This window comes from Bombus huntii, chromosome 10 (genome assembly GCF_024542735.1).
Source record: "Bombus huntii isolate Logan2020A chromosome 10, iyBomHunt1.1, whole genome shotgun sequence".
Lineage (NCBI taxonomy): Eukaryota > Metazoa > Arthropoda > Insecta > Hymenoptera > Apidae > Bombus > Bombus huntii.
In genome coordinates this window covers 5,018,432-5,038,611 of record NC_066247.1, presented here as the reverse complement: position 1 = coordinate 5,038,611, position 20,180 = coordinate 5,018,432, and the positions used below count along the sequence as shown (strand labels likewise).

Here is a 20,180-nt window from a genome sequence, read left to right as displayed (position 1 = left end):
ATAACAAAGGTACGGTTTGTTAACACAAGTATGAATATTACCGACTCGACAATCAACCGCGGCGGTTGGGCGCTCGCGACACTAGTGACGTTGGTCTTATGCTCGATAACGAATCCGCGGTCAACGGAATGATAGATATACTTGCTCACAAAATCTAACTCAAACGTGTAATACTCACAGATCGTAAGACGCTAGTCTCTTCGTCGATGAGATCGCAAGAAGAAATGACCCTTCGTTCCAATGATGCCACAGAGGAAAACTATGATGGGGTGTGTCTAAGGACATGAGATCATCGGATTCGTCGAGTATAGCCCTCGTTCAGGAAGTAAGGGAAATTGACGTTGCTGTCAATTGGTTAATTTGGGACAAAGACTGTCTGTCCGTTTGAAGAACCTTAATTAACAAACACCTAGGTTTTATAGCGGGTTTGTAGGTAGGTAGAAGCATCAATAGCTGGTACTCATTTTGTCCGAAGGAACCGACATATATGTCGGAGATGAAAAAACATCGGGATTTCCCATCCGGAATGTTCGGAAAATCCCCAATACCCTAATACAGACTTTTACTATAGCTACACTTAAGTAATAAAAATAAGAAATAGTTCTAATGTTCTAATCTGGCTTTATGACGATGGGTTCGGGCTCGAAGTGACATAGTGGGTCACTAGACATAGCCACGGTCACGGGAGGAACGGAAGGGATTAAAAACAAAGATTGACCCGAGAAGTGAGGACAGGAATATGTAAGGGCAGTTTCATTTGGATTACGAGTTAATTAATTAGTTAGTTAGTTAGTTAGTGAATTAGTGAGTGAGTGAGTTAGTAAGTGAGTGAGTTAGTTAGTCGTTGGACGAATTGCTGATTGAGTTGGTACTCGTCATCCCGTGGACCGTGGATTCGTTATCGAACCTGAATTCGTTATCACCATCATCTCGACCATCCTATCGCCATTACTCATAGCCTCTTGTAGTGTCCACATTTGTACCGATAAATATTAGCTACATCCGCGACGGTAAAGTAAGTAAAGATTCATCGAACGCCCAAAAATTCTAACCTGTCTCCGACATATATATTATGACATTCAATGGACAAAACAAATTTTTATATAGACTCTATTTCTTTAGTCAGGTTTATAAAAATATAAAATCGTACAAACATCCGCTATCTATCGTTATATATAAAACACAGTGTATATTTTTCTAAGGACTCTATATTTCCACTTTTATTCGCTCTATTTAGGTTATGTACATACATTTTTACGGTTATAATATATTTAATATGGGATAAATTAAAATTCTTATGAGTTCTTATGTCTTATTAAATTATAATGTAACACGATATAATTTAAAAAAGAAAAAGAAAAGGAAAAAATAGTTGGTAAAATAAACATGCAGCAAAATAGGCAGGAAAGTGTAGTGCGAATTGAAAAGAAAAATAACACCTTAATCTAGTTTCAACCTCATTGAATGCGCTACTTTTTAATAGCCTTGAATTAGATTTCATGAGACCTAATCGACGGTTTCCTCGTTTGTTACGAACAACCTCGATAACTTTTCGTTCGTACGATCTTTTTTCAATGCGCGCGCTCGTAACACGCACTGATTACGCTTTTCACGGTGAACGAACGACAAATTATACGAATTAGCGTTACACGATCGGAGCGAACCACATTTCGGTGATGCTCCAATTAATGACACTGAAAATCATCGATAAGCGTGGCGATAAGTGCACGTGCATTTCAAGAACCATGTGCATTGTTCTGTATATTCAACGATAGCTGATTCGATGATATTTCCAAATAAATCATTTACTTGCTCGTACAATTATCAATTCTAGCTTACATTCTGTTTATTTATTATATTACCAAGCACCGACATTCGTAACATGTTTATATTGTATAAAAATGTGTAACATGTGTTATTATATATTTGTACAGATTTCTAATAAAGTATAATTTATTATTTTGCAAATAAAACCTACCTATAATATATTTGAAATTATTAAAATATGACTGCAGTATAATTATTTTTATCAAATTATTATATTATTTTTATTTAGATATTAAATAATTCCTAAAAAAAAAGAAATGAAAATTCTTGTACTGAAGATAAAAATTAACTAAACTATAATTCTTCTAATACGCAGAAGGATGGGACTTTTCAAAAGATTAATGAGTATTAACCTTTAGTAACTAATTATCACCATTCGTCACCAAATACTACGTAAAGTGATGCATTGTTCAGTTATGTACACTTTCATCGGATGATGTCATCGTGTCTCACATGTGTCTGCGTTCGCATACCACAAGGTCGTTAGTGCTTGACTATAGGAATGACGTATATCTACATGGGGATACACCAGTACAAAAGAAACGGGAGGTCTCTGTAAACCGCAAGATACGGTAGCAACATGCGCTTCCGGTTTTTCAGAAAAGTATTAGCTACGCCCTTTAACGATGAAAAACGAAACATGAACTTACTTGTAGTTTCTCGTTATCTCTTTCTTTTTCTTGTTCTCCCTGTTTCTCCCTCCCTAACCCTATCTTTCTTTTTTTTCAACACTATGCAAAAGAAATGGAAATATTCAATAAAAACATACGAAGCAACAAGCTCAATAGAAATCGAATTTTCTTGTCACGCACATCTCTTTAGATGTTTTTTTATTGATCTATTTTAGGAATATCGTATTTATGCGGTGTTTTCATGTAAGTGAGAAACTCTGTATAAACGAATAGACAACGCTTATTTTTCTATTGCTCAATGACGCAATACGATTGACTTTGCGAAAAAAGCAATTAAAATTGCAAATACCATCAACGAAAAGTGGTTCGTGTTCTATGAATCATTTAACAAACCCGGTATAACGTTGTACCTTTATTTAACCACTATAGAAGGAAGTGTGCAATTCCGATGACTTTTAATAAACAATCAAATTTATGCTAATACAAATTATTATTACTGTTGTTATTTGCGTTTATTGTAACGGGGATTAAAACTTAGTACAATCTTTGCTTACAAATATGTACGTTTAATACAACTTTGATTGCTTTTCAATTTATTACATATATATGTATTACTATAATAACTATGATTATAAGTAATATAAATAACGATTATTCCAATTCTCATCTTAGAACAAAAAATTTTGTTATTATAAAATTTATTAAAAACCAAAAATAAACAAAAAACAAAATTTTACAGAATGATTTGTGATATTAATAAAACTCACTGATGAATGCTTGGGAGTTCGTGGCTTTTGAGATCGTGGATAGTGCTGTCTGGAAGATAAGAGAATGACACTTGCATCCGGTAAAGGGAGTTTCCGTGATTCCTCTCTTACTATTTTCCTCGGGTGTACGATTATACACAAAGAAAGAGCGAACAGTCAGTCCCCTCATCGAGCGCTCCGATTCGTTACGACTTTTCCGACCCGATCGGTATTCACCAATCATAGAACAGTGCGATCAAGTAAAAAGGAGCCATGCCGGAAAATTTGGAAACAGGTCTTAAAGCACAATTTTTCAGTCCCTTACGAGATAAGTTTTGGAAAGATATATATTGAGTAGACGTAAACTAGTTATAGGTTGAAAGCGGATAGAGGCAGTTCAGGCAGTGGTCCGATGTTCGGCGCAGGAGGTACGAAAAGAAAATCCAAGTGTGATAAGATGGCGTCACGCACGTCAGATCTAGGGAAGAAGTGAGGGGTAGAGGAAAGACAGGAAGGAGGCAGGCCAGGCGAACGTCGCCAGGGGACTGCGGTGTGTGACAGAGAGTGTGAATACGGGTGCTGTCATGTCTTCTTCGGACCTTAAGAACGGCTACGTTTCGATCACGGTAAAATCTTGTGCACGATTCATCGTTTAATAATATCATCAATGCCTTTGTCCGGCAATAAGAATCGTTCTAGTTCTAACGCGATCGTCTCAACGATACGAAGAAGACAGAGTTAATATAGCGGCAGTCAATTTTTGTAGTGTTCGAGAAAGAACAAACGTGCAACGATAATCGGCTAAAAGGTACTCGAGAGAGAGAGAACCTTCCTCTCGGTCCTGGACACGTCGAGGAGGAGGAGGAGACGGAGGAGACGGAGGCGAACTGCCAAAGAGATGCGCGAGTTCAAGGTAGTCGTCCTCGGCTCGGGCGGGGTAGGCAAGAGTGCACTTACTGTGCAATTTGTTTCGGGATGTTTTATGGAGAAGTATGATCCGACGATCGAGGACTTTTATCGAAAGGAGATCGAAGTGGACAACTCGCCGTGTGTACTCGAGATCCTCGATACCGCCGGTACCGAACAGTTCGCGAGTATGCGCGATCTATACATAAAGAACGGCCAAGGATTCGTCGTAGTTTATAGTCTGACGAATCATCAAACTTTCCAAGATATCAAGGCGATGAAGGAATTGATAACGCGCGTTAAAGGTACCGAAAGAGTACCTGTATTACTCGTTGCGAACAAGCTTGATCTCGAGCATCAACGCGAAGTGGATACCGCCGAGGGTAACGCTCTGGCGCAACTCTGGGGTTGCCCATTCGTCGAAGCATCTGCAAAACATCGCACGAATGTGAACGACGTGTTTGCGGAGATTGTACGCGAGATGAACGTCAGCCCTGAGAAAGAGAAGAAAAGCTACTGTTGTTGCAGCATCCTCTAATAATTAATCAAAATCCTGAACCGTGGGCTAATTGAGCCATGTTAGGTGAAGGAAATGCATATAGTGGCTGGATCGCGGTACACTTGGTGAAAATTTCATTCATCCAGTGGCTACGCTCTCTCTCTTAGGCTCAATGTTGGGCTTGTGCTGTGAATTCGCCAATCTGTAAGACTAATATTATGATTGTAATGCCTGGATTTTTGTGAATTCAAAATACGTCAAAGACTCATGCCGTCTCTCTTGGTTCTTTTTCTATTGGAAAATCATAGCCTGCTATTTGGCTGGCTGTTAAATATTTTAATATACATGGATAGTATTATGTGTAATATTATTGTAATATATAATAGTAGATATAAGTGGGCAATGAAAGAGGTAACTCCGTCAGCAAAGGACCAATACTCGAGAGAGAAAGAATGAGAAAAGGGAATAGCAAATGGAATAGGAAAGGACACAGATACCATCGAGGGTGATAACAGAACTGCCCTGCAGTAGTTGTTACTTGTTAACAGCAAAACCAAACTCGATACGTCTAGCTTTCTGCTCAATCTAAAAGATACACCCGTTGCGTATTTGTTCCAGTCCATGAACCTCTATTACTCGCAGGTTAGATTAACAAAGCATTCAAACTATTTGCAGATATTGAAGGAATCACTGTGATGGTCAGCCATTTGAAATATTAAAAAGAATTGGAAACATTAGAATAAATGTTGTTTACAATGTACAGTCAAGAATTGGAAAGAAGATAGGTCGTTTTAGATACATTGTGCAATGATTTCCATTAATGATATGTTACCTATGCTCAATGTCAGAGGCTGCAGTACATTATATAGATGGCTTGAATGGTGTGTCGTTAATGGTACTGGTATTGATTGTACAGTTCCAATATTAGAAATACATTTTATTGAGGTGAACATGATGGAGTATTGAGAATGGTCACTAATGAATAGAATTTTATATTTAAGACCAAAATATAAATATCAAAAAGATTTCATAGTATACCAGATATTGTGTGTATTCTTATTTCAATAAGAATTACCTTGATCAGAATAAAAACTGAAAGCGTAACACCCAGTGCTTTAATCGATCAAAGTATGAAATGAAAAGGAACAAAAGAAAAGAAGAGGAAAGAAAATTGCAGTAATATTACAGAAGGACAGTAGTGCATAACATCAATCGTAAACATAATTATAGGATTTACATGGTAAAGTGTGTACGATAGAAACAAAAATACAAGATCTTTATACAATTCCAAAAAGTTTTATGGCCAATTTGAAACAAAAGAAACCAGCAAGAGGAGAGAGGTGAGACTTTGAAATGTTTTTTCACGAAGGCTTGCTGGTACATTGATCCCTTCAACTGCAAAATACGTATGTGGTACTCATAATAATCAATATATCCATTGCTTTGTACGAACAAAAAATCTCCTTTCGAAACTGATTATCATTGAGTTTGTGAATGTAAACAGATAGATGTAACAAAAAAGAAAAAAAAAAGAAGCAATGGACTCCCTTATAAGTAGTAGTAGGTCGTGTGTAATTTTTCTCGTGTGATCAAAAAAAAAATCATATTATCCGATGTTAAATACCGCTTTTATACCATAACAGTCATTACATTAGCTCGATACATTATTATTTAATGCCACCATCGAAGTCATTAATTTCCGTGTGATCACTGCATAACGTACCTTAATAAAAAAAAAAATGAGGGCTGTTCAATTTGATTATCTTCTCTTTTTTTCTTTTTTACAAATTTTAATGGGAGGATATTAAATCCTGATTTTATAAAAACAAAAGAAAATGTGAATTTATAGTTTGTATAATATCTATTTGTTCGTCTCAATTATCTGTCTTTCGGATCGATTACGAATGTTGAATTGTACACGACCGACAGCGCTTCCCGTATTCGAATGTGTCGAAGGGCCGCGATATCGAACTGAAAAGTTTCAAACGAACTGATGTACAGTATTTCTATCATTGGTAGTTAGAAAGGACAAAAAAGAAATGAGTCCAACGATATAGAATTCTTGGGAAGAGTTATCGATCGTACATTTAATTCGTTCTCTCCAATTGTCGGTGCACTTTTAGAAATGTCGTTTCGTAGCGAATATGCGGGGCTGGATGTTCTTCTTTCTAACATCGCAAAGCATTTAACTTTGTGCGTTAATAACTATTATACATGGTTCGGAAATTTCTATGTTTTTTTAATTTTTAAAAAATAAGTTTAATTATATGTTTCACGTTAGATAATTATATATTATAAGTTTAAACGATTATTTGTTATTTTTTACATTTTAGTCTCATTCCAAAATATTACTATTTATAATTTGATACTTTAGAAACCATTATACATCACATATGTATATGTATATGTATATGCATTAGAGGAACGAAGTACTCGAATATACAGTAGAGTATATAGAGGGAGAATCCGAAGTAGCCTCGCGTATTCGTCTAATGAAGGGTGCTAATACGTTTCGTCAGTTTAAGATTGGTGAAGCGTATACCGACGTAGCGAATCGGCCATTTAATATATTTCGTTATTGTACTCAAATAATATAAACACAGACAAAGAAGAAAAAAGGGGGAAAAGTGAGTGGGAGGGGGGAACAGGAGGTGGCAACACAGATATAATTATTCGTATCCTCTATTTTATCACTCGGAAAATTCATAGTCTCGCTGTGATCCCGTAGATTATAACCGCAGTTTTTCTATTAAAAGGCGACGATAATAACCGCGTATAGAAGCCTTTCAACGGCGAATCAAAGGGCCTCTTTGTGAAACGTGTAATCGCTCTCGCTCTATTATCGTTACGTTTTTTCGCCCTCCTGGGTTTTTTGTGCTTCGCGAAAACCATAGATTGGCAAAGAGAATAATAAAAAAAGAAAGAACGAAAAAAGGAAAGAAAACTGGTAGAGTGAGGGGTTGGACACAGGGGTGGGGGAAAAGTAAAGGACGCTCATTGACTGCCCGCGGGATAGCTTTCTAAGTACATTATATACACACTAAATGCACGAAAAAAAAAAAAAAACGGAATAAAGGAAAAAAGAAGTTTCTATATTTGTATCGCTTCTGAACGTACACGCACACGTTTCTCCGGCGTGGGATCGCGTTTTAAGAATATTTTTCTAAAGAATGCACTGAAAACTTTTGTACACGAGAGAGAGAGAGAGAGAGAGAGAGAAAAAATGAAGAGAAACCCAAAAAAACTAAAAATGCAAAAAAAAGATGATAAAGTACTACTACTAATAATAATGATAAAAAAAACTGTCCTCTTACTTGGAAAGCTATCGAGCATTAAGAAAATACTAGAAAAAAAAAGAAATAGAAAAAGAAAAAAAATCGAGCTTCGCCTGAGTGAGCATATCAAGTGTCAAGGACCAGGTACGTTTCGTTCCCTTGTTTCTCAGCCAGCAAATATTTTTTAGTATTATCTATCGTTTCTTTTTTTTTTATTTCTTTTATAACAAAAGTGAAAGAAGGAAAAAGATTAGGAAAAGAGAAAGCACAAGAATTCACCACCTATAAAAAAACGATTCGCATACGATTTTATAATTAGATATAAATAAATGAATGAATAAATAAATGATATAAATATAAATATATAAATATATATATATACATACAATATATATGTATACATGCAGATTTGTTACGCAACTGGGTCACATTAATTCGAGAAACACCACGATTTAGATGTATATCGGCCTTTCAGTACTACCTGCGTATGATATTGAGTACGAAATACGTTATATTTTTTACAATGTGAAGAATCTGTAAATATTATAGCGTCGAATTATATATAATAATAATATTAATAATAATTAATAATAATATTAATATTAATGAAGGAAAAAAAATTTTGAAGGAATACTGATCTGACATTCGAAAAGACAACAATGAGAATGGCTTACAGTAAAAAAATGTGCATTTCATTGACAAACAACCTTCGCGAGATATAGTTATGTTCTTTGTTGTTTTAGCCCGTCTTTCTTTGGTTCGTTGTTCTTTGATCGGATTAACTATACTGTTCGAGCGATAATATCACTTGGGTAGACAAGAAACAGATACTCGAGACCACTCGATTGTAAACGACACCATCCGCAAAAATTGCTCGCTGGTATTTCGAATTCTTTTTTTTCTTTCTCCACCTGAGATGTTTGTTAATCGCGTCGATAAAAGAGGCAGGAGAAATAGGCGAAACGAAAACATGTGTTATTTTTTACCAGTGGCGAGAGAGAAAAAAAAGAAGTAGAACATAAGAGTACGTACCACTCGTATATTTCCCTTTTTAAAAATGCGAGTGGAAATAAACGAGTATCTTTTTTTGTGACAAAATATTCTCATTCTTGATTTCGTTTTCATTTGTCAAAAATCTACTTTCAATTATCAAACGTTGTATTGTATTCCATTTATATTACCAACATAAGAATCTAGTCACTATAGAAATCTTGTAACTCAATGACATGGAAAAAATGTATGGTTCTTAACTTGGAGAAAATAATGGTTTTATTATGAAAGGCATGACTGTACTACCCTATTGTCTAATTAATGAAAAATCGATTCTTTATATTGAAATTATTTTAAATATTAATTTTTTGATATAGTCTAAATAATGTAGCATGGATCTAATATTTGTGGATTAAAGATAGAAATCGTAATTTAATTTCAAAGACGATAGGCTGATACAGCAATTTTGTCTCATATTGCAGACCAAATTTTTTTCCATGAAAGCATTGAGACTATCCAGAGGAAGCTACCCACTTGATTTTTGCCTGTCTCAATACTGGTGCACATTTTTTCTTTGTATGCAATTTTTTCACATTTTTTTATTACTAACCATTGTACTGGCATTTTGGAAATATCGCACAAATATAATATAGAATAAAAACAAGCAACTACTTTAGTACTGATTATAAAAAACTCCTTTAGGACGTAAAGATAAAAAGTTGGAAATTTTAATAAGATGTAAAAAAATTTTCGTTACAAGGATTGAAAATACATATAAAAAATCCCTATAATTTTTAAACTTGTAAAATTTTTAATAAATTCTTTTACATAAGTGATTCAGCAATAGAATAATCGAATTAGAAATTTATTGATCGTGAAAATATTTAATATCCGTTTGCGTTAGTTGTTTTATCGTTTATTATGGAAATAATTTTTTAAATACTTTATAATTCGATAAAAATCGCACAAAAACTAAAATCTGTAGGCTCAAACAAGAAGAGAACAAATTGCGTAACGAATTAGTGGTAAGTATATATATTTATATACATATTTACAAATATAGGGTGCGGCAATATCTCTGATCACTTAAAAATATCTGAAGTTTACCTCCGTTTTTTAAAATTCCGTGCCATACTTTGGTGTGACTGGTAGAGTAGAGAATGATTTCGACGACTCCTAATTCAATGTCATTCAACAAGAAATAAAACAGTAAGGAACAAACCTTACGTCATAATAAATGTTCGAAGTGGTGTCCATTTAAATCGATGCAGCTTTGAAATCGTCGAATTGTCAAAACCCGTGTACTTGTTATCATTTCCGGATTGATTGTAGCACATACTGCAATGAGTCTTCGTTTCATATCTTGTAATATTCTCCCTGTATTAGTCGTTGGACATATTTACATTTGTAACCAATAACGCTACTGTCTCATGCATTATGCACGGTAAAAACTACTTGATAGAATCTTCCTCAATCGATGGATAGGACGTGATGGGTCAGTTTCGTGGCCAGCTTATCTTCCTGATATTTATTAATGATTAAAAACATCATTCGATTTCTGTGGGAAATATTAAAAAATACTGTGTACCAAAAAAAGTTAACAATGCTATTAAGCATGAAACAAAGACTCAATCAATTTGAAAATGATAAGTGAACAGGCTTCGGCAATTCGATGATTTCAAAATTTGCACCACTTCATCATGACGTAATATTTGTTGCTGTCTTGATTTGTGTCTTTTATTTATTGTTAAACGACCTTGTATTAAGGGTTGTTGAGATCGTCTAAACATCCTATATTTTACCAAGCATAAAAAAGTAATTTAAAAGAACGGACGTGACCTTGAAATCTTTGAAAATGCTTCACCTACAAAAAGATTATTACTGGTATATTATGACCCCCTTCACACTATGCAACTTTTGTAATCAAAATTTTTCCATATCTCTAAAAATAACGGAAATATTCAAGATGATCAGAGTTATTGCCACAGCCTGTGTATTAATATTAATATTATAAATACAATATATTTTACCTAATGCAACTATTGTGGCATATCATGAAGTATATTAAATTTCTGCTTTAGCATTTTGTGAAGTTTCAGGATGGTATTGATAAAGGCCAACTTAGATCTATTAATAGTAAAAAAATGAAATAGATTACATAAATGTAAACTTAAAATATAAGTAGTTTAAATTCAACAAAGAATCAATATTCATAATCCATTCCCACTTTTATTTATTTCGGGACAAATAGATCGTTCATTCTCCTAATACATTCATAAGCTTCTGTTGCAGGTACTTTCAGACAAGCAGAAATTATTTCGTAAGTCATATAACAATTTGAAACTTTCAGAGAATGAGGTATTTTATATGTTGCTTCACTATATTTATTGTACTTATTATATTCAAAGCACTGATCACTGAAATGATCTAAAGTGTTTAAAACATCTTGCAGAAAATTTGCAGAATCATTTTCTGTCTGATCATTTAAATGCGTAATACAGGTAGTGAATAGATCCGCATAAGGACTATGTCTTATGCTTCCATCGAGTTGGTTGATATTTTTAATTAATGTTTGGTATACTTGCTCATAATTTTCCATTTCTTCAAGCGATATAAAAGTTCTACAGAAACGCGTGAGAGATTTAAGTAAAAATGTGAATAAATCGCATCCACCGATAGATGGATATTCTAGAGATAAACAACACGCCTCTATCGTCACACGTAGAATATGATCGAATGCATCCATTTCGTCATTCCATCCAAAAACGATCCAATAAATTATAGTAAGCTCAGAACATATTCTCTGATATTCTTCTTCGGTCGAACGAATGATCAAATGGCGCAGAAAATCTTCTCTTAATAAACTTAAATTAGACAAATAATGTCGCAATTTTTCTGAAGTTTTTGGATCTTCTTTTAATCTGTTCAATACAAAAAAACAACGTCTTTGATAATCTTCGATTATATAAATTACACTGACGCCTTTTTGTATAAAATACCAAATGGAACTGAAATGTAACTTGTCTATTGGTTCAATGACAGAATCAATCTCATCAATAATGTCTTTTCTTATTTTAACAGGAAAAATTTTGTTTTCCAAAAAATATGGCAATATTCTTGTTATCTGAATAAATATTTCATTGCTTACATATTTGGAGATACTTGTATTTTTTCGAAGGAATGACATTCTTCTTGAAAGAACTATTATCAACTCTTTAATATTCGTATCTTTGGTACATTTCACCTGCAGTTTGCGAATACTATTAAGAACAGAACTTATGTTTGATGCATTAAAGGTATCTTGCCTTAAATATGGTATATAAACGTTATTTATCAAGTCATGTACTTTAATTACAGAATTGTCTAACATGATATTCACGAGGTCCATGAATTTCTTAGCATTCCATTCTGTATTTTCTATACAAATAATTCTTAGCACACTTGTTAATAATATTTGATTATTGCCTTCTCTTATTTGCATAAATGGTGATAATAAAAGTAAATCATTAGGAGAAATCATGATATTTCTATAATGAGAATGACCAATAGTAATTTTCAAAAGTACTATTAGTACCATTTTAGGATTTTTTAAAAGAAACAGTAAAACCGTTTTTAAATTTGTGGAAGTTTGTAAATTTGTGTTTCGCATAATAAACTCGTGAAATGCTTCATCTGTGTGCGGACAATCTAAATAACTTTTACCATCATATTTCGTTAAATACATCGTTATAACCTCGTAAATATTTGTTACACTTTGACACGATAATATTTTTATAACTAAAGTGTAACTGAATTCTTTCAAATCTTCCTCTGTTGATTGCATAAGAACAAAAGTAAGATATTCTAACAGTGTTAAACAGTCTTTTTTTTCTAGTAATGATCTATTGTCATAAATGAAATCAAGCACCATGCGGTCCCATTCTTTGTACCTACATAGTAATTCTCTCATGAGATCCTTTTTACCACTATGTATGGCACAACAGAGTTCTGATAGACTTAAAGCAAAGCTCGACTGTTTAGGATCTGATTTACATGATAATTGCTGTAAACATTCTATCAAATGCGTGTTCTCCGATATTTCCTTATCATTTGATACAAAATCTATAAAGTAATAACATTCAATTCCAATGGAACGTTGTAAAGAGATCATATTGTTCTCTTGATCATCCAACTCTGCCCAGCTTAAGTAAATATTACAATCAACTTCTTTGATTTTAGTCAGCAATAAGTTTACCAATTGTTGATTTAATGTCAATATAGTATTTTCTATCAATGTACTTTCACACTTTACAAGTGCCTCTCTTCCAAACGTAATGTTATACAATTTTTCAAGTTCACTAGAAATCAATATTTTTTTATTTTTGCTTTCCAAACATTTTCTTATTGTACAAATTAACTTCTTTAACATGATACCATGTTGTTCACATTTCTTTAAGCCTGATGCTTCCATTAAATAAGGTAACTTTGGATTTGTTAACAATAGTAAGAATTCTTCAAAACTCATTAATAAATTTTGCACGCTTTCCTCGACATTCTTGGACTGTACACTACATTCCTTTAATTGAGAGAATTTAGTGTATATGATTAGTATCAATTGATATATAGCTTTAACTAATCTTTGAAAGGGTAATCTGTCTATACATTTTGTAACTGTTTTCACTACCTCTGTACACAGATCAAGTGGCATATATAAAAGAGATTCAATTAAAACCTCCTCATACTCAAGACTCCATAATATTTGTATAAGCAAATATGGAGATAAAGGTGGACACATATCAACCAAGTGACCACTGACAAGATCTTCTGCCAAACGTTCTTGATTCTCAAAATTAGTATTTAATAATAAGTATTTATATGACTGTATACATCTTTCATTATTTATTGAAGTCTTTTCCTCTATAGGTATATTATAGATTTTAAATATATTGTTCATTGATTTACATATGTGTTCAATATGATTATTATTCTCAGTTGTAATGCACAAAGTAAGTAATTTCAATTCTCCACATTCTTGACTCATTTTCATTAGATACATTTGAATCTTTTTGTAAAATTCATTTAGTTTGTCTGACCATTCCATCTTAGTATAATTAATTAGAACTATATTGTTTCATGAAAGCCTTTCCTTTATCGATAGAGATTCATATGTACATCTTTACATAAAGACCTCTGAAAATTAAACACAATTGCTATTAAATATATCAATTACTAAAATGGCATTAGTAAATATAAATTCAATATACATAAATAACTATGATATATGATATATAAAATAATCCAAACTACATTAGAACAAATGACTTGCATAACATAAAAATAAAAAATATATAAAAAATACATAAAATATTAACATTACCATAAGTTTGTAGAATAATAAGACAATATACTCATCCTTTATATTTAAACATAATTACAATAAAGGCATATAATTTTTAATTTAAAATTATGCTTCAATATCAGTTGCTCAGATAAGTTTATACGTTTCTTTAAAATCCAGTGAAAAATGTATACTACATCTATAATAGATAATTTTATCATTAAGGTTACGACATTAGCGAATAACAAGTTATAAAAGCTACAACTGAGTTAATCAGATTTGTTCACAGAAGAAAAATGGTTCGTGCGTGGTACATGGATAACAGTGATGCCGATCAACGGTTAGAACACCATAAAGAACTACCTGAATATATTTCTCTTGAGGATTTGTTCAAGAAAACAGGCGTTGAATATTTTAAGGTTAGGTCACATTTGTATACTTCAGTAAAATTTTTTCATTATTGACATCTATCGCTCGATTGTGATTTTGTAATCGTATTACTTCCGTTTTATGCTCATTGAATAAAAATTATGTAAAAAAGAAATTATCTTCAAATTTGACCTTCATATGTTATTGAAAAAATTACGTTGTTTTAACGTTCCATTTTTCATATTTTATTTATATATTTAACTTGATGTTAATGTAGATTGATTATAAAAACTATCAAAATGATAATACGTTGACGGTATTGAAAGCAGAACGTGGTTATACATACGAAGACGAAATAGAATGTTCAAAGGAATGTCTCCCGAATTACGAGGAAAAAGTAAGTACAATTTCTATTTCTTTCGATAAATTTCCATGATAATTTATCAAAACAAAGTAATACAAATTATTTCTTAAATTTTTAGATAAAAAATTTCTTCACCGAACATCTCCATACTGATGAAGAAATAAGGTTAATTTTGGATGGATCAGGATATTTTGATGTTAGAGACAAGAATGACCAATGGATACGTATTGAAGTTAAAGCTGGAGATTTGATAATTATTCCAAGTGGAATATATCATAGGTTTACCTTGGATATTAAAGTAAGTATTCTGTTGCATTTTTAAGTTTTATTAAAAATTACATCATTATGGTTTTCCAGAATTACATCAAAGCAAAACGTTATTTCGTGGGCGAACCTGTTTGGTTACCATACAATAGACCAGCTGACGGCATGGAATGCCGTAAAAATTACCTAAATCGTTTAAACAATGGCTTTCAAATAAAGTCTCTTTAATGTTTGCTATAAACTTTATAGAATAGAAGACATATACAAATTCTAATTGTGCAAAATTTACATAGATTTAGACAGCATACAATCACACAATTCATATTCACATTCCTGCCTATTATGAAAAATACTTTTTTCTGAGATTGTTGTATCACTAAAACATCCAATTTTTATAAAATGAATGTATAAATTTCATAAAATTTATCAATTGTTATTAAAGATATAAACTTTTCATATATATATATATAATTGCATAGTAATCTTATATTCATGATAATTACCTACCCCTGTTACTTGTAATAAAGATTATTATATTTTTTACACTATATACATACACATAAACTTCATATAAATACTGAATTGTTTTGTCTCAATTGTTAAATATTCTTGTGGTCCATTTGAACTTTTATATTCCTATACAAATTTCATTTGCATGTCGTTTTATGAAATAATAAGCTTTTGATTGCCAATACATGACACGTTTTAAAGCAAAATTATTTCAATAATTGAATATAATATATAACAAGACTCAAAATAAATGTCACAATAAATGTACAATACACTTCATCATAACTTCATAAGAAATGTGATAAATGAAGTAGATCTAGTTGTTATTGAACTCTAAATATCATTGTCAAAATATAAAAATTGTAGCAAAAAATAAATACAATTATCAATCTTGGTTCTAGTAATATACAATGTAGTCTTAATCAACGAGAAAAGAAAAGAAACAACGAAAATTGTTTCCCATCTACGTAGATAAGTAAAGCATATATAACATTCTTGCTTCATACACAAATAAAACACAATCAAATCAAACTTGTTATTGTTAAAAAAAAAGAAAAGAGAGATAGTCAATTTTCTTATTACTGTCATCTAGTAAATTAAAATTCAGCATTAACTGTAAAATTGCTTTCAACTTTATCTTGCATTACTCCCCATTTTTGATACTCTCCTACTTTCTTTTCAAAAAAGTTTGTTTTACCTTCTAAAGAGATGTGCTCCATAAAATCAAACGGATTTTCGGACATATAAATCTGAAAATAAAAATATTTAAAATTAATATACATATTAATTTGGTCAATATTAGCATTAAAATTATAATACTTTTACAAACCTTTTCACAGCCTAATTCTGTAAGTAATCTATCAGCAACAAATTCGATATATTGACACATAAGTGTACAGTTCATTCCTATCATTTGAACAGGTAAAGCTTCCGTTAAAAATTCTTGTTCAATTTTGACGGCATCTTTAATAATTGATGTGACCCGATTGCAAGACGGTTTTTGTACAATATGTTTGAACATCAAACATGCGAAATCACAATGTAATCCCTAAATTAAGTAAACTAGTTGATTTTATGTAGTACTGTAACTTTTGTACTCATCCCATATATATATTATGCAAAGTTGGAAAGAAGATTGACAGGATTATATAATCAACTGGACGCGTATTCTTTTCGCTCGTCTTCTTTCTAATTCTGCATATCACAGATTTTTTTACTATGTATTAAAACAATTGTATACTAACCTCATCTCTAGAAATAAGCTCATTACTAAATGTAAGTCCTGGCATTAAACCTCTTTTTTTCAGCCAGAAAATAGCGGCAAAACTACCGCTAAAGAAAATACCTTCCACTGCAGCAAATGCAACCACACGTTCAGGAAATGTGGCACTCTCGTGATTTATCCAATTTAATGCCCAGTTAGCTTTTTTCGCAACGCATGGTAAATTTTCAATCGCATTGAACAGAAAGTCTCTATGAACAAACAATATCAATGAATAGAAGTTTTTAAATAAAAGTTGTACAATAACATTCAATAATTGATAAAAAAGATACTTTATTATTTACCTCTCTTTGGTATCTGTGATATATGTATCAATCAACATAGAGTACATTTCTGAGTGCACATTTTCTATGGCGACTTGAAAACCATAGAAACAACGTGCCTCGGTTACTTGTACTTCCTGACTAAATCGTTCGACAAGATTCTCATTAACGATTCCATCAGAAGCCGCAAAGAATGCTAAGACATGAGATATGAAATGTTTCTCATCACTAGTTAAATGATTCCAGTCAAATACATCCTGTGAAGATATATAATATAATTATTAACTTATATGCTCCTTTTTAAGTCCAACTATTTGAAGAATTATACTTTAGAAAGATCCACTTCCTCAACAGTCCAAAATGATGCTTCAGCTTTTTTATACATTTGCCAAATGTCAGGCCATTGAATAGGAAAGACAACGAATCTACGTGGATTTTCTTTCAGTAATGGTTCTAATTCTGGATTGAATCCATTTTCTTTTAAAATTGTCATTTTTACATCTTTGGCTTTAGTTCCCTGAAAATACATAAAAATATTATAAAAATCTTATAATTAATCATCTTAATCATATAAATGCAAAACAATTACGTATTACATTTTTGATACCATTCTCTTGTGAAATAATTGGAGAAATACATAATTTCTTTGGAGAAGTCTAAAAACAGAAATATAAAAGTTAATACATGGAAGATATTTTGCTAAATTAACAGTCACAGTATCAAATAATAAGAGTTATAAGTAAAAATAGTTTGTTTGTCATATACCTATTAGATTTAATAGCATTTTGAAGAACAGAAATACATAGAAAATCATGAAATGACAAATATTATTGTATTACATAATTACATGTAATAGTATTTACACAATTCAAGAAAAGCTATGATAACCTATGTATGAATTCATTTCCTACCGAACAAAACATTAATCAGAATACTATAAACAGTAAGTAATCCACAAAATATCACAATATTCCACCTTTTTATTATGTATACTAATATGCTAATATTCATACATTATAATTTATTATAAATCTGAGAAATTTTATAGAACATAACACAAATTATAATATAAATATTTAATTATTAACAGTATTTTTTTGGTTTTTTCAATCGATTATATTTAACAGAATTATGTTTATCTGTTTATAACAAGCTGAATATAACAAATCACAATTTTTCTATGGAAAAATAAAGCAGAAGTATATCTTACATCTGTGTTAGACATGTGGAACTGACATGTGGAAAAATAATTTAATATGTTAATATATCATGTAATTTAATATTGTAAGTTCTGATTTTCATTATCTAATAAAATTTACAATTCGTTATAAAAACAAGTCACTATAAAATTAATAACTTATATCTAACAAATCGACATAGCTATCTTTTATGCCGAATTAGTTTCTCAATATATATAGAATATCTACAAATAGTATGATATAATAATTGAATTTTTTTTATTATAATTAATAAATATAAGTTATAATTAATAAAAATGGAACCAAAAAAAGAAATAAAACCTCTTCTTGATAACAGTTTTAGTAATTAACTTAGATAAAAATTCTTTAGTAATAATTCAGAAAGAACTTGAGAAAGAATTAAGAAAAAATAAATAACTGACAAAGAAAACTAAGCAATAATCAATCTAGAATATAAGATTTCAGATAAATTAGGATTATAAAGTAGGATTGTAAAGTACAAATAAACTTACGTTATCTTCCAAAGAAAACTTTTCAAGACGTCTACGAATATTTTCCTTTGTTGAAATTTGAAGTGGCATCGTAAAATTCAACGAATCTTACAGGAAAAGTGAATAAAGAATACAAGTTTCAAAAAGTTGTCAGCACTCTACGAAAACCAACCAAATGCTCAGAGTAAACTATAAGTATTCCAGAAGTATACATTCTTTACCCATAATTTCCTTCTGCTTCGCGCCAAATTACTGGCAACCAATCGAATAATTACCTGTTGCCGCCAAAAACGTTTTCACATCTACAATATCATAAAAGGCACATATTTGTGAATGATATTTGTTTGAAAATATTTAAAAATAGTTATCCTGCATTCTACAATGACAATAAGAGTGAAAATTATAATATATTGACATTGGCTTTTCCCGCGTATCTCTTAATATGTTATGGAAGAGAAACATTATTATCAATATAAGGCATAATCTTCAACGAAAGGCCTAATACCAGAAATTATGCTGTCATTCAAAGAGATTCAAAGCATACGGCCATCGTTTCCTAGCTAATTATTATCTTCGATCATTATTTTATTTGTCTTAATGATACATCTCGAACTCCAAATTATTTTATTATGCCACTTCATGCTTAATAACGAATGATTAAAAAATTATATGAATATTAGAGTCCGTTTACATTGGACCTGCAATAAATGATAAGAGTGACAATGAGAGCGAAGCACTGATATATAATATTGTGTTATATGAATACAGTGAGCGAAGCGTTTTATGCATGTATACACGTCATAATTGCGTGTATTTCTACATTTCGTTCTTATCGCCACTCTTCTTGTTCATCGTAGCTCCAACATAAATGTAGCTTTACTTGGTAGTTAGGACAAATAATGTGAAATAAATGGAACACAAATAAATATATGTATATATAGGATAAATATGTATGATATTAAATTTAATTAAAAGGGCAGAAATTATTAAAATATTGGAACTATCTAATATTTAAGTTTCACATTAGAAATATTAAGATAGATTCGCAATTATATCTGCAGTATATCAAGACGCATACGCAGCAGTATAAAATATCAACATAAAAGACAAATTTATTCAATATTTAGATACGTACATATTTATTGATATTAAAAATGTATTCTGTATTTATGAATGAATTTGTAATTTTTAATACGTAAGTTTATAAAATTCATGCAAATGGGAAATTAAAAGTAAAGATACATTT

General features: G+C 31.3%; 4 protein-coding genes across 10 annotated transcripts; 2 read left to right on the top strand and 2 right to left on the bottom strand.

The window, feature by feature from the left end:
• The first annotated feature begins 3,375 nt into the window (after nucleotides 1-3,375).
• Nucleotides 3,376-7,823, top strand: LOC126870110 (ras-related protein Rap-2a). Of its 3 annotated transcripts, none has more exons than XM_050627579.1 (2): nucleotides 3,376-3,500; nucleotides 3,581-7,823. In XM_050627579.1, exon 2 carries the CDS (start codon nucleotides 4,104-4,106, stop codon nucleotides 4,647-4,649), a length of 546 nt encoding a protein of 181 aa, XP_050483536.1. In that variant the 5' UTR covers nucleotides 3,376-3,500; nucleotides 3,581-4,103; the 3' UTR covers nucleotides 4,650-7,823. The 3 variants fall into 3 exon arrangements, with proteins under 3 accessions (XP_050483536.1, XP_050483537.1, XP_050483535.1); XM_050627580.1 differs by having other exon boundaries at nucleotides 3,385-3,500; nucleotides 3,575-7,823; XM_050627578.1 differs by lacking the exon at nucleotides 3,376-3,500 and having other exon boundaries at nucleotides 3,529-3,831; nucleotides 3,972-7,823.
• On the bottom strand, nucleotides 6,845-14,704 carry LOC126870034 (uncharacterized). 2 transcript variants are annotated; one of them, XM_050627388.1, is made up of 2 exons: nucleotides 14,556-14,704; nucleotides 6,845-14,044 (listed from the first exon to the last, which is right to left on the bottom strand). In XM_050627388.1, the coding sequence occupies exon 2, from the start codon at nucleotides 13,953-13,955 to the stop codon at nucleotides 11,109-11,111; it is 2,847 nt and encodes a 948-aa protein (XP_050483345.1). In that variant the 5' UTR covers nucleotides 13,956-14,044; nucleotides 14,556-14,704; the 3' UTR covers nucleotides 6,845-11,108. The 2 variants fall into 2 exon arrangements, with proteins under 2 accessions (XP_050483345.1, XP_050483346.1); XM_050627389.1 differs by lacking the exon at nucleotides 14,556-14,704 and adding an exon at nucleotides 14,232-14,387.
• On the top strand, nucleotides 14,463-15,660 carry LOC126870109 (acireductone dioxygenase). The gene is made up of 4 exons (XM_050627577.1): nucleotides 14,463-14,611; nucleotides 14,839-14,958; nucleotides 15,044-15,223; nucleotides 15,283-15,660. Exons 1-4 carry the CDS (start codon nucleotides 14,489-14,491, stop codon nucleotides 15,415-15,417), a joined length of 558 nt encoding a protein of 185 aa, XP_050483534.1. The 5' UTR covers nucleotides 14,463-14,488; the 3' UTR covers nucleotides 15,418-15,660.
• Nucleotides 15,661-16,243: 583 nt separating this feature from the next.
• LOC126870081 (ribonucleoside-diphosphate reductase subunit M2) lies at nucleotides 16,244-19,415 on the bottom strand. 4 transcript variants are annotated; one of them, XM_050627536.1, is made up of 7 exons: nucleotides 18,956-19,415; nucleotides 17,841-17,900; nucleotides 17,573-17,761; nucleotides 17,266-17,501; nucleotides 16,944-17,172; nucleotides 16,529-16,747; nucleotides 16,244-16,448 (listed from the first exon to the last, which is right to left on the bottom strand). In XM_050627536.1, the coding sequence occupies exons 1-7, from the start codon at nucleotides 19,022-19,024 to the stop codon at nucleotides 16,296-16,298; spliced, it is 1,155 nt and encodes a 384-aa protein (XP_050483493.1). In that variant the 5' UTR covers nucleotides 19,025-19,415; the 3' UTR covers nucleotides 16,244-16,295. The 4 variants fall into 4 exon arrangements, with proteins under 4 accessions (XP_050483493.1, XP_050483494.1, XP_050483496.1 ...); XM_050627537.1 differs by lacking the exon at nucleotides 18,956-19,415 and adding an exon at nucleotides 18,455-18,633; XM_050627539.1 differs by lacking the exon at nucleotides 18,956-19,415 and adding an exon at nucleotides 18,156-18,448.
• Between the last annotated feature and the right edge of the window lie 765 nt (nucleotides 19,416-20,180).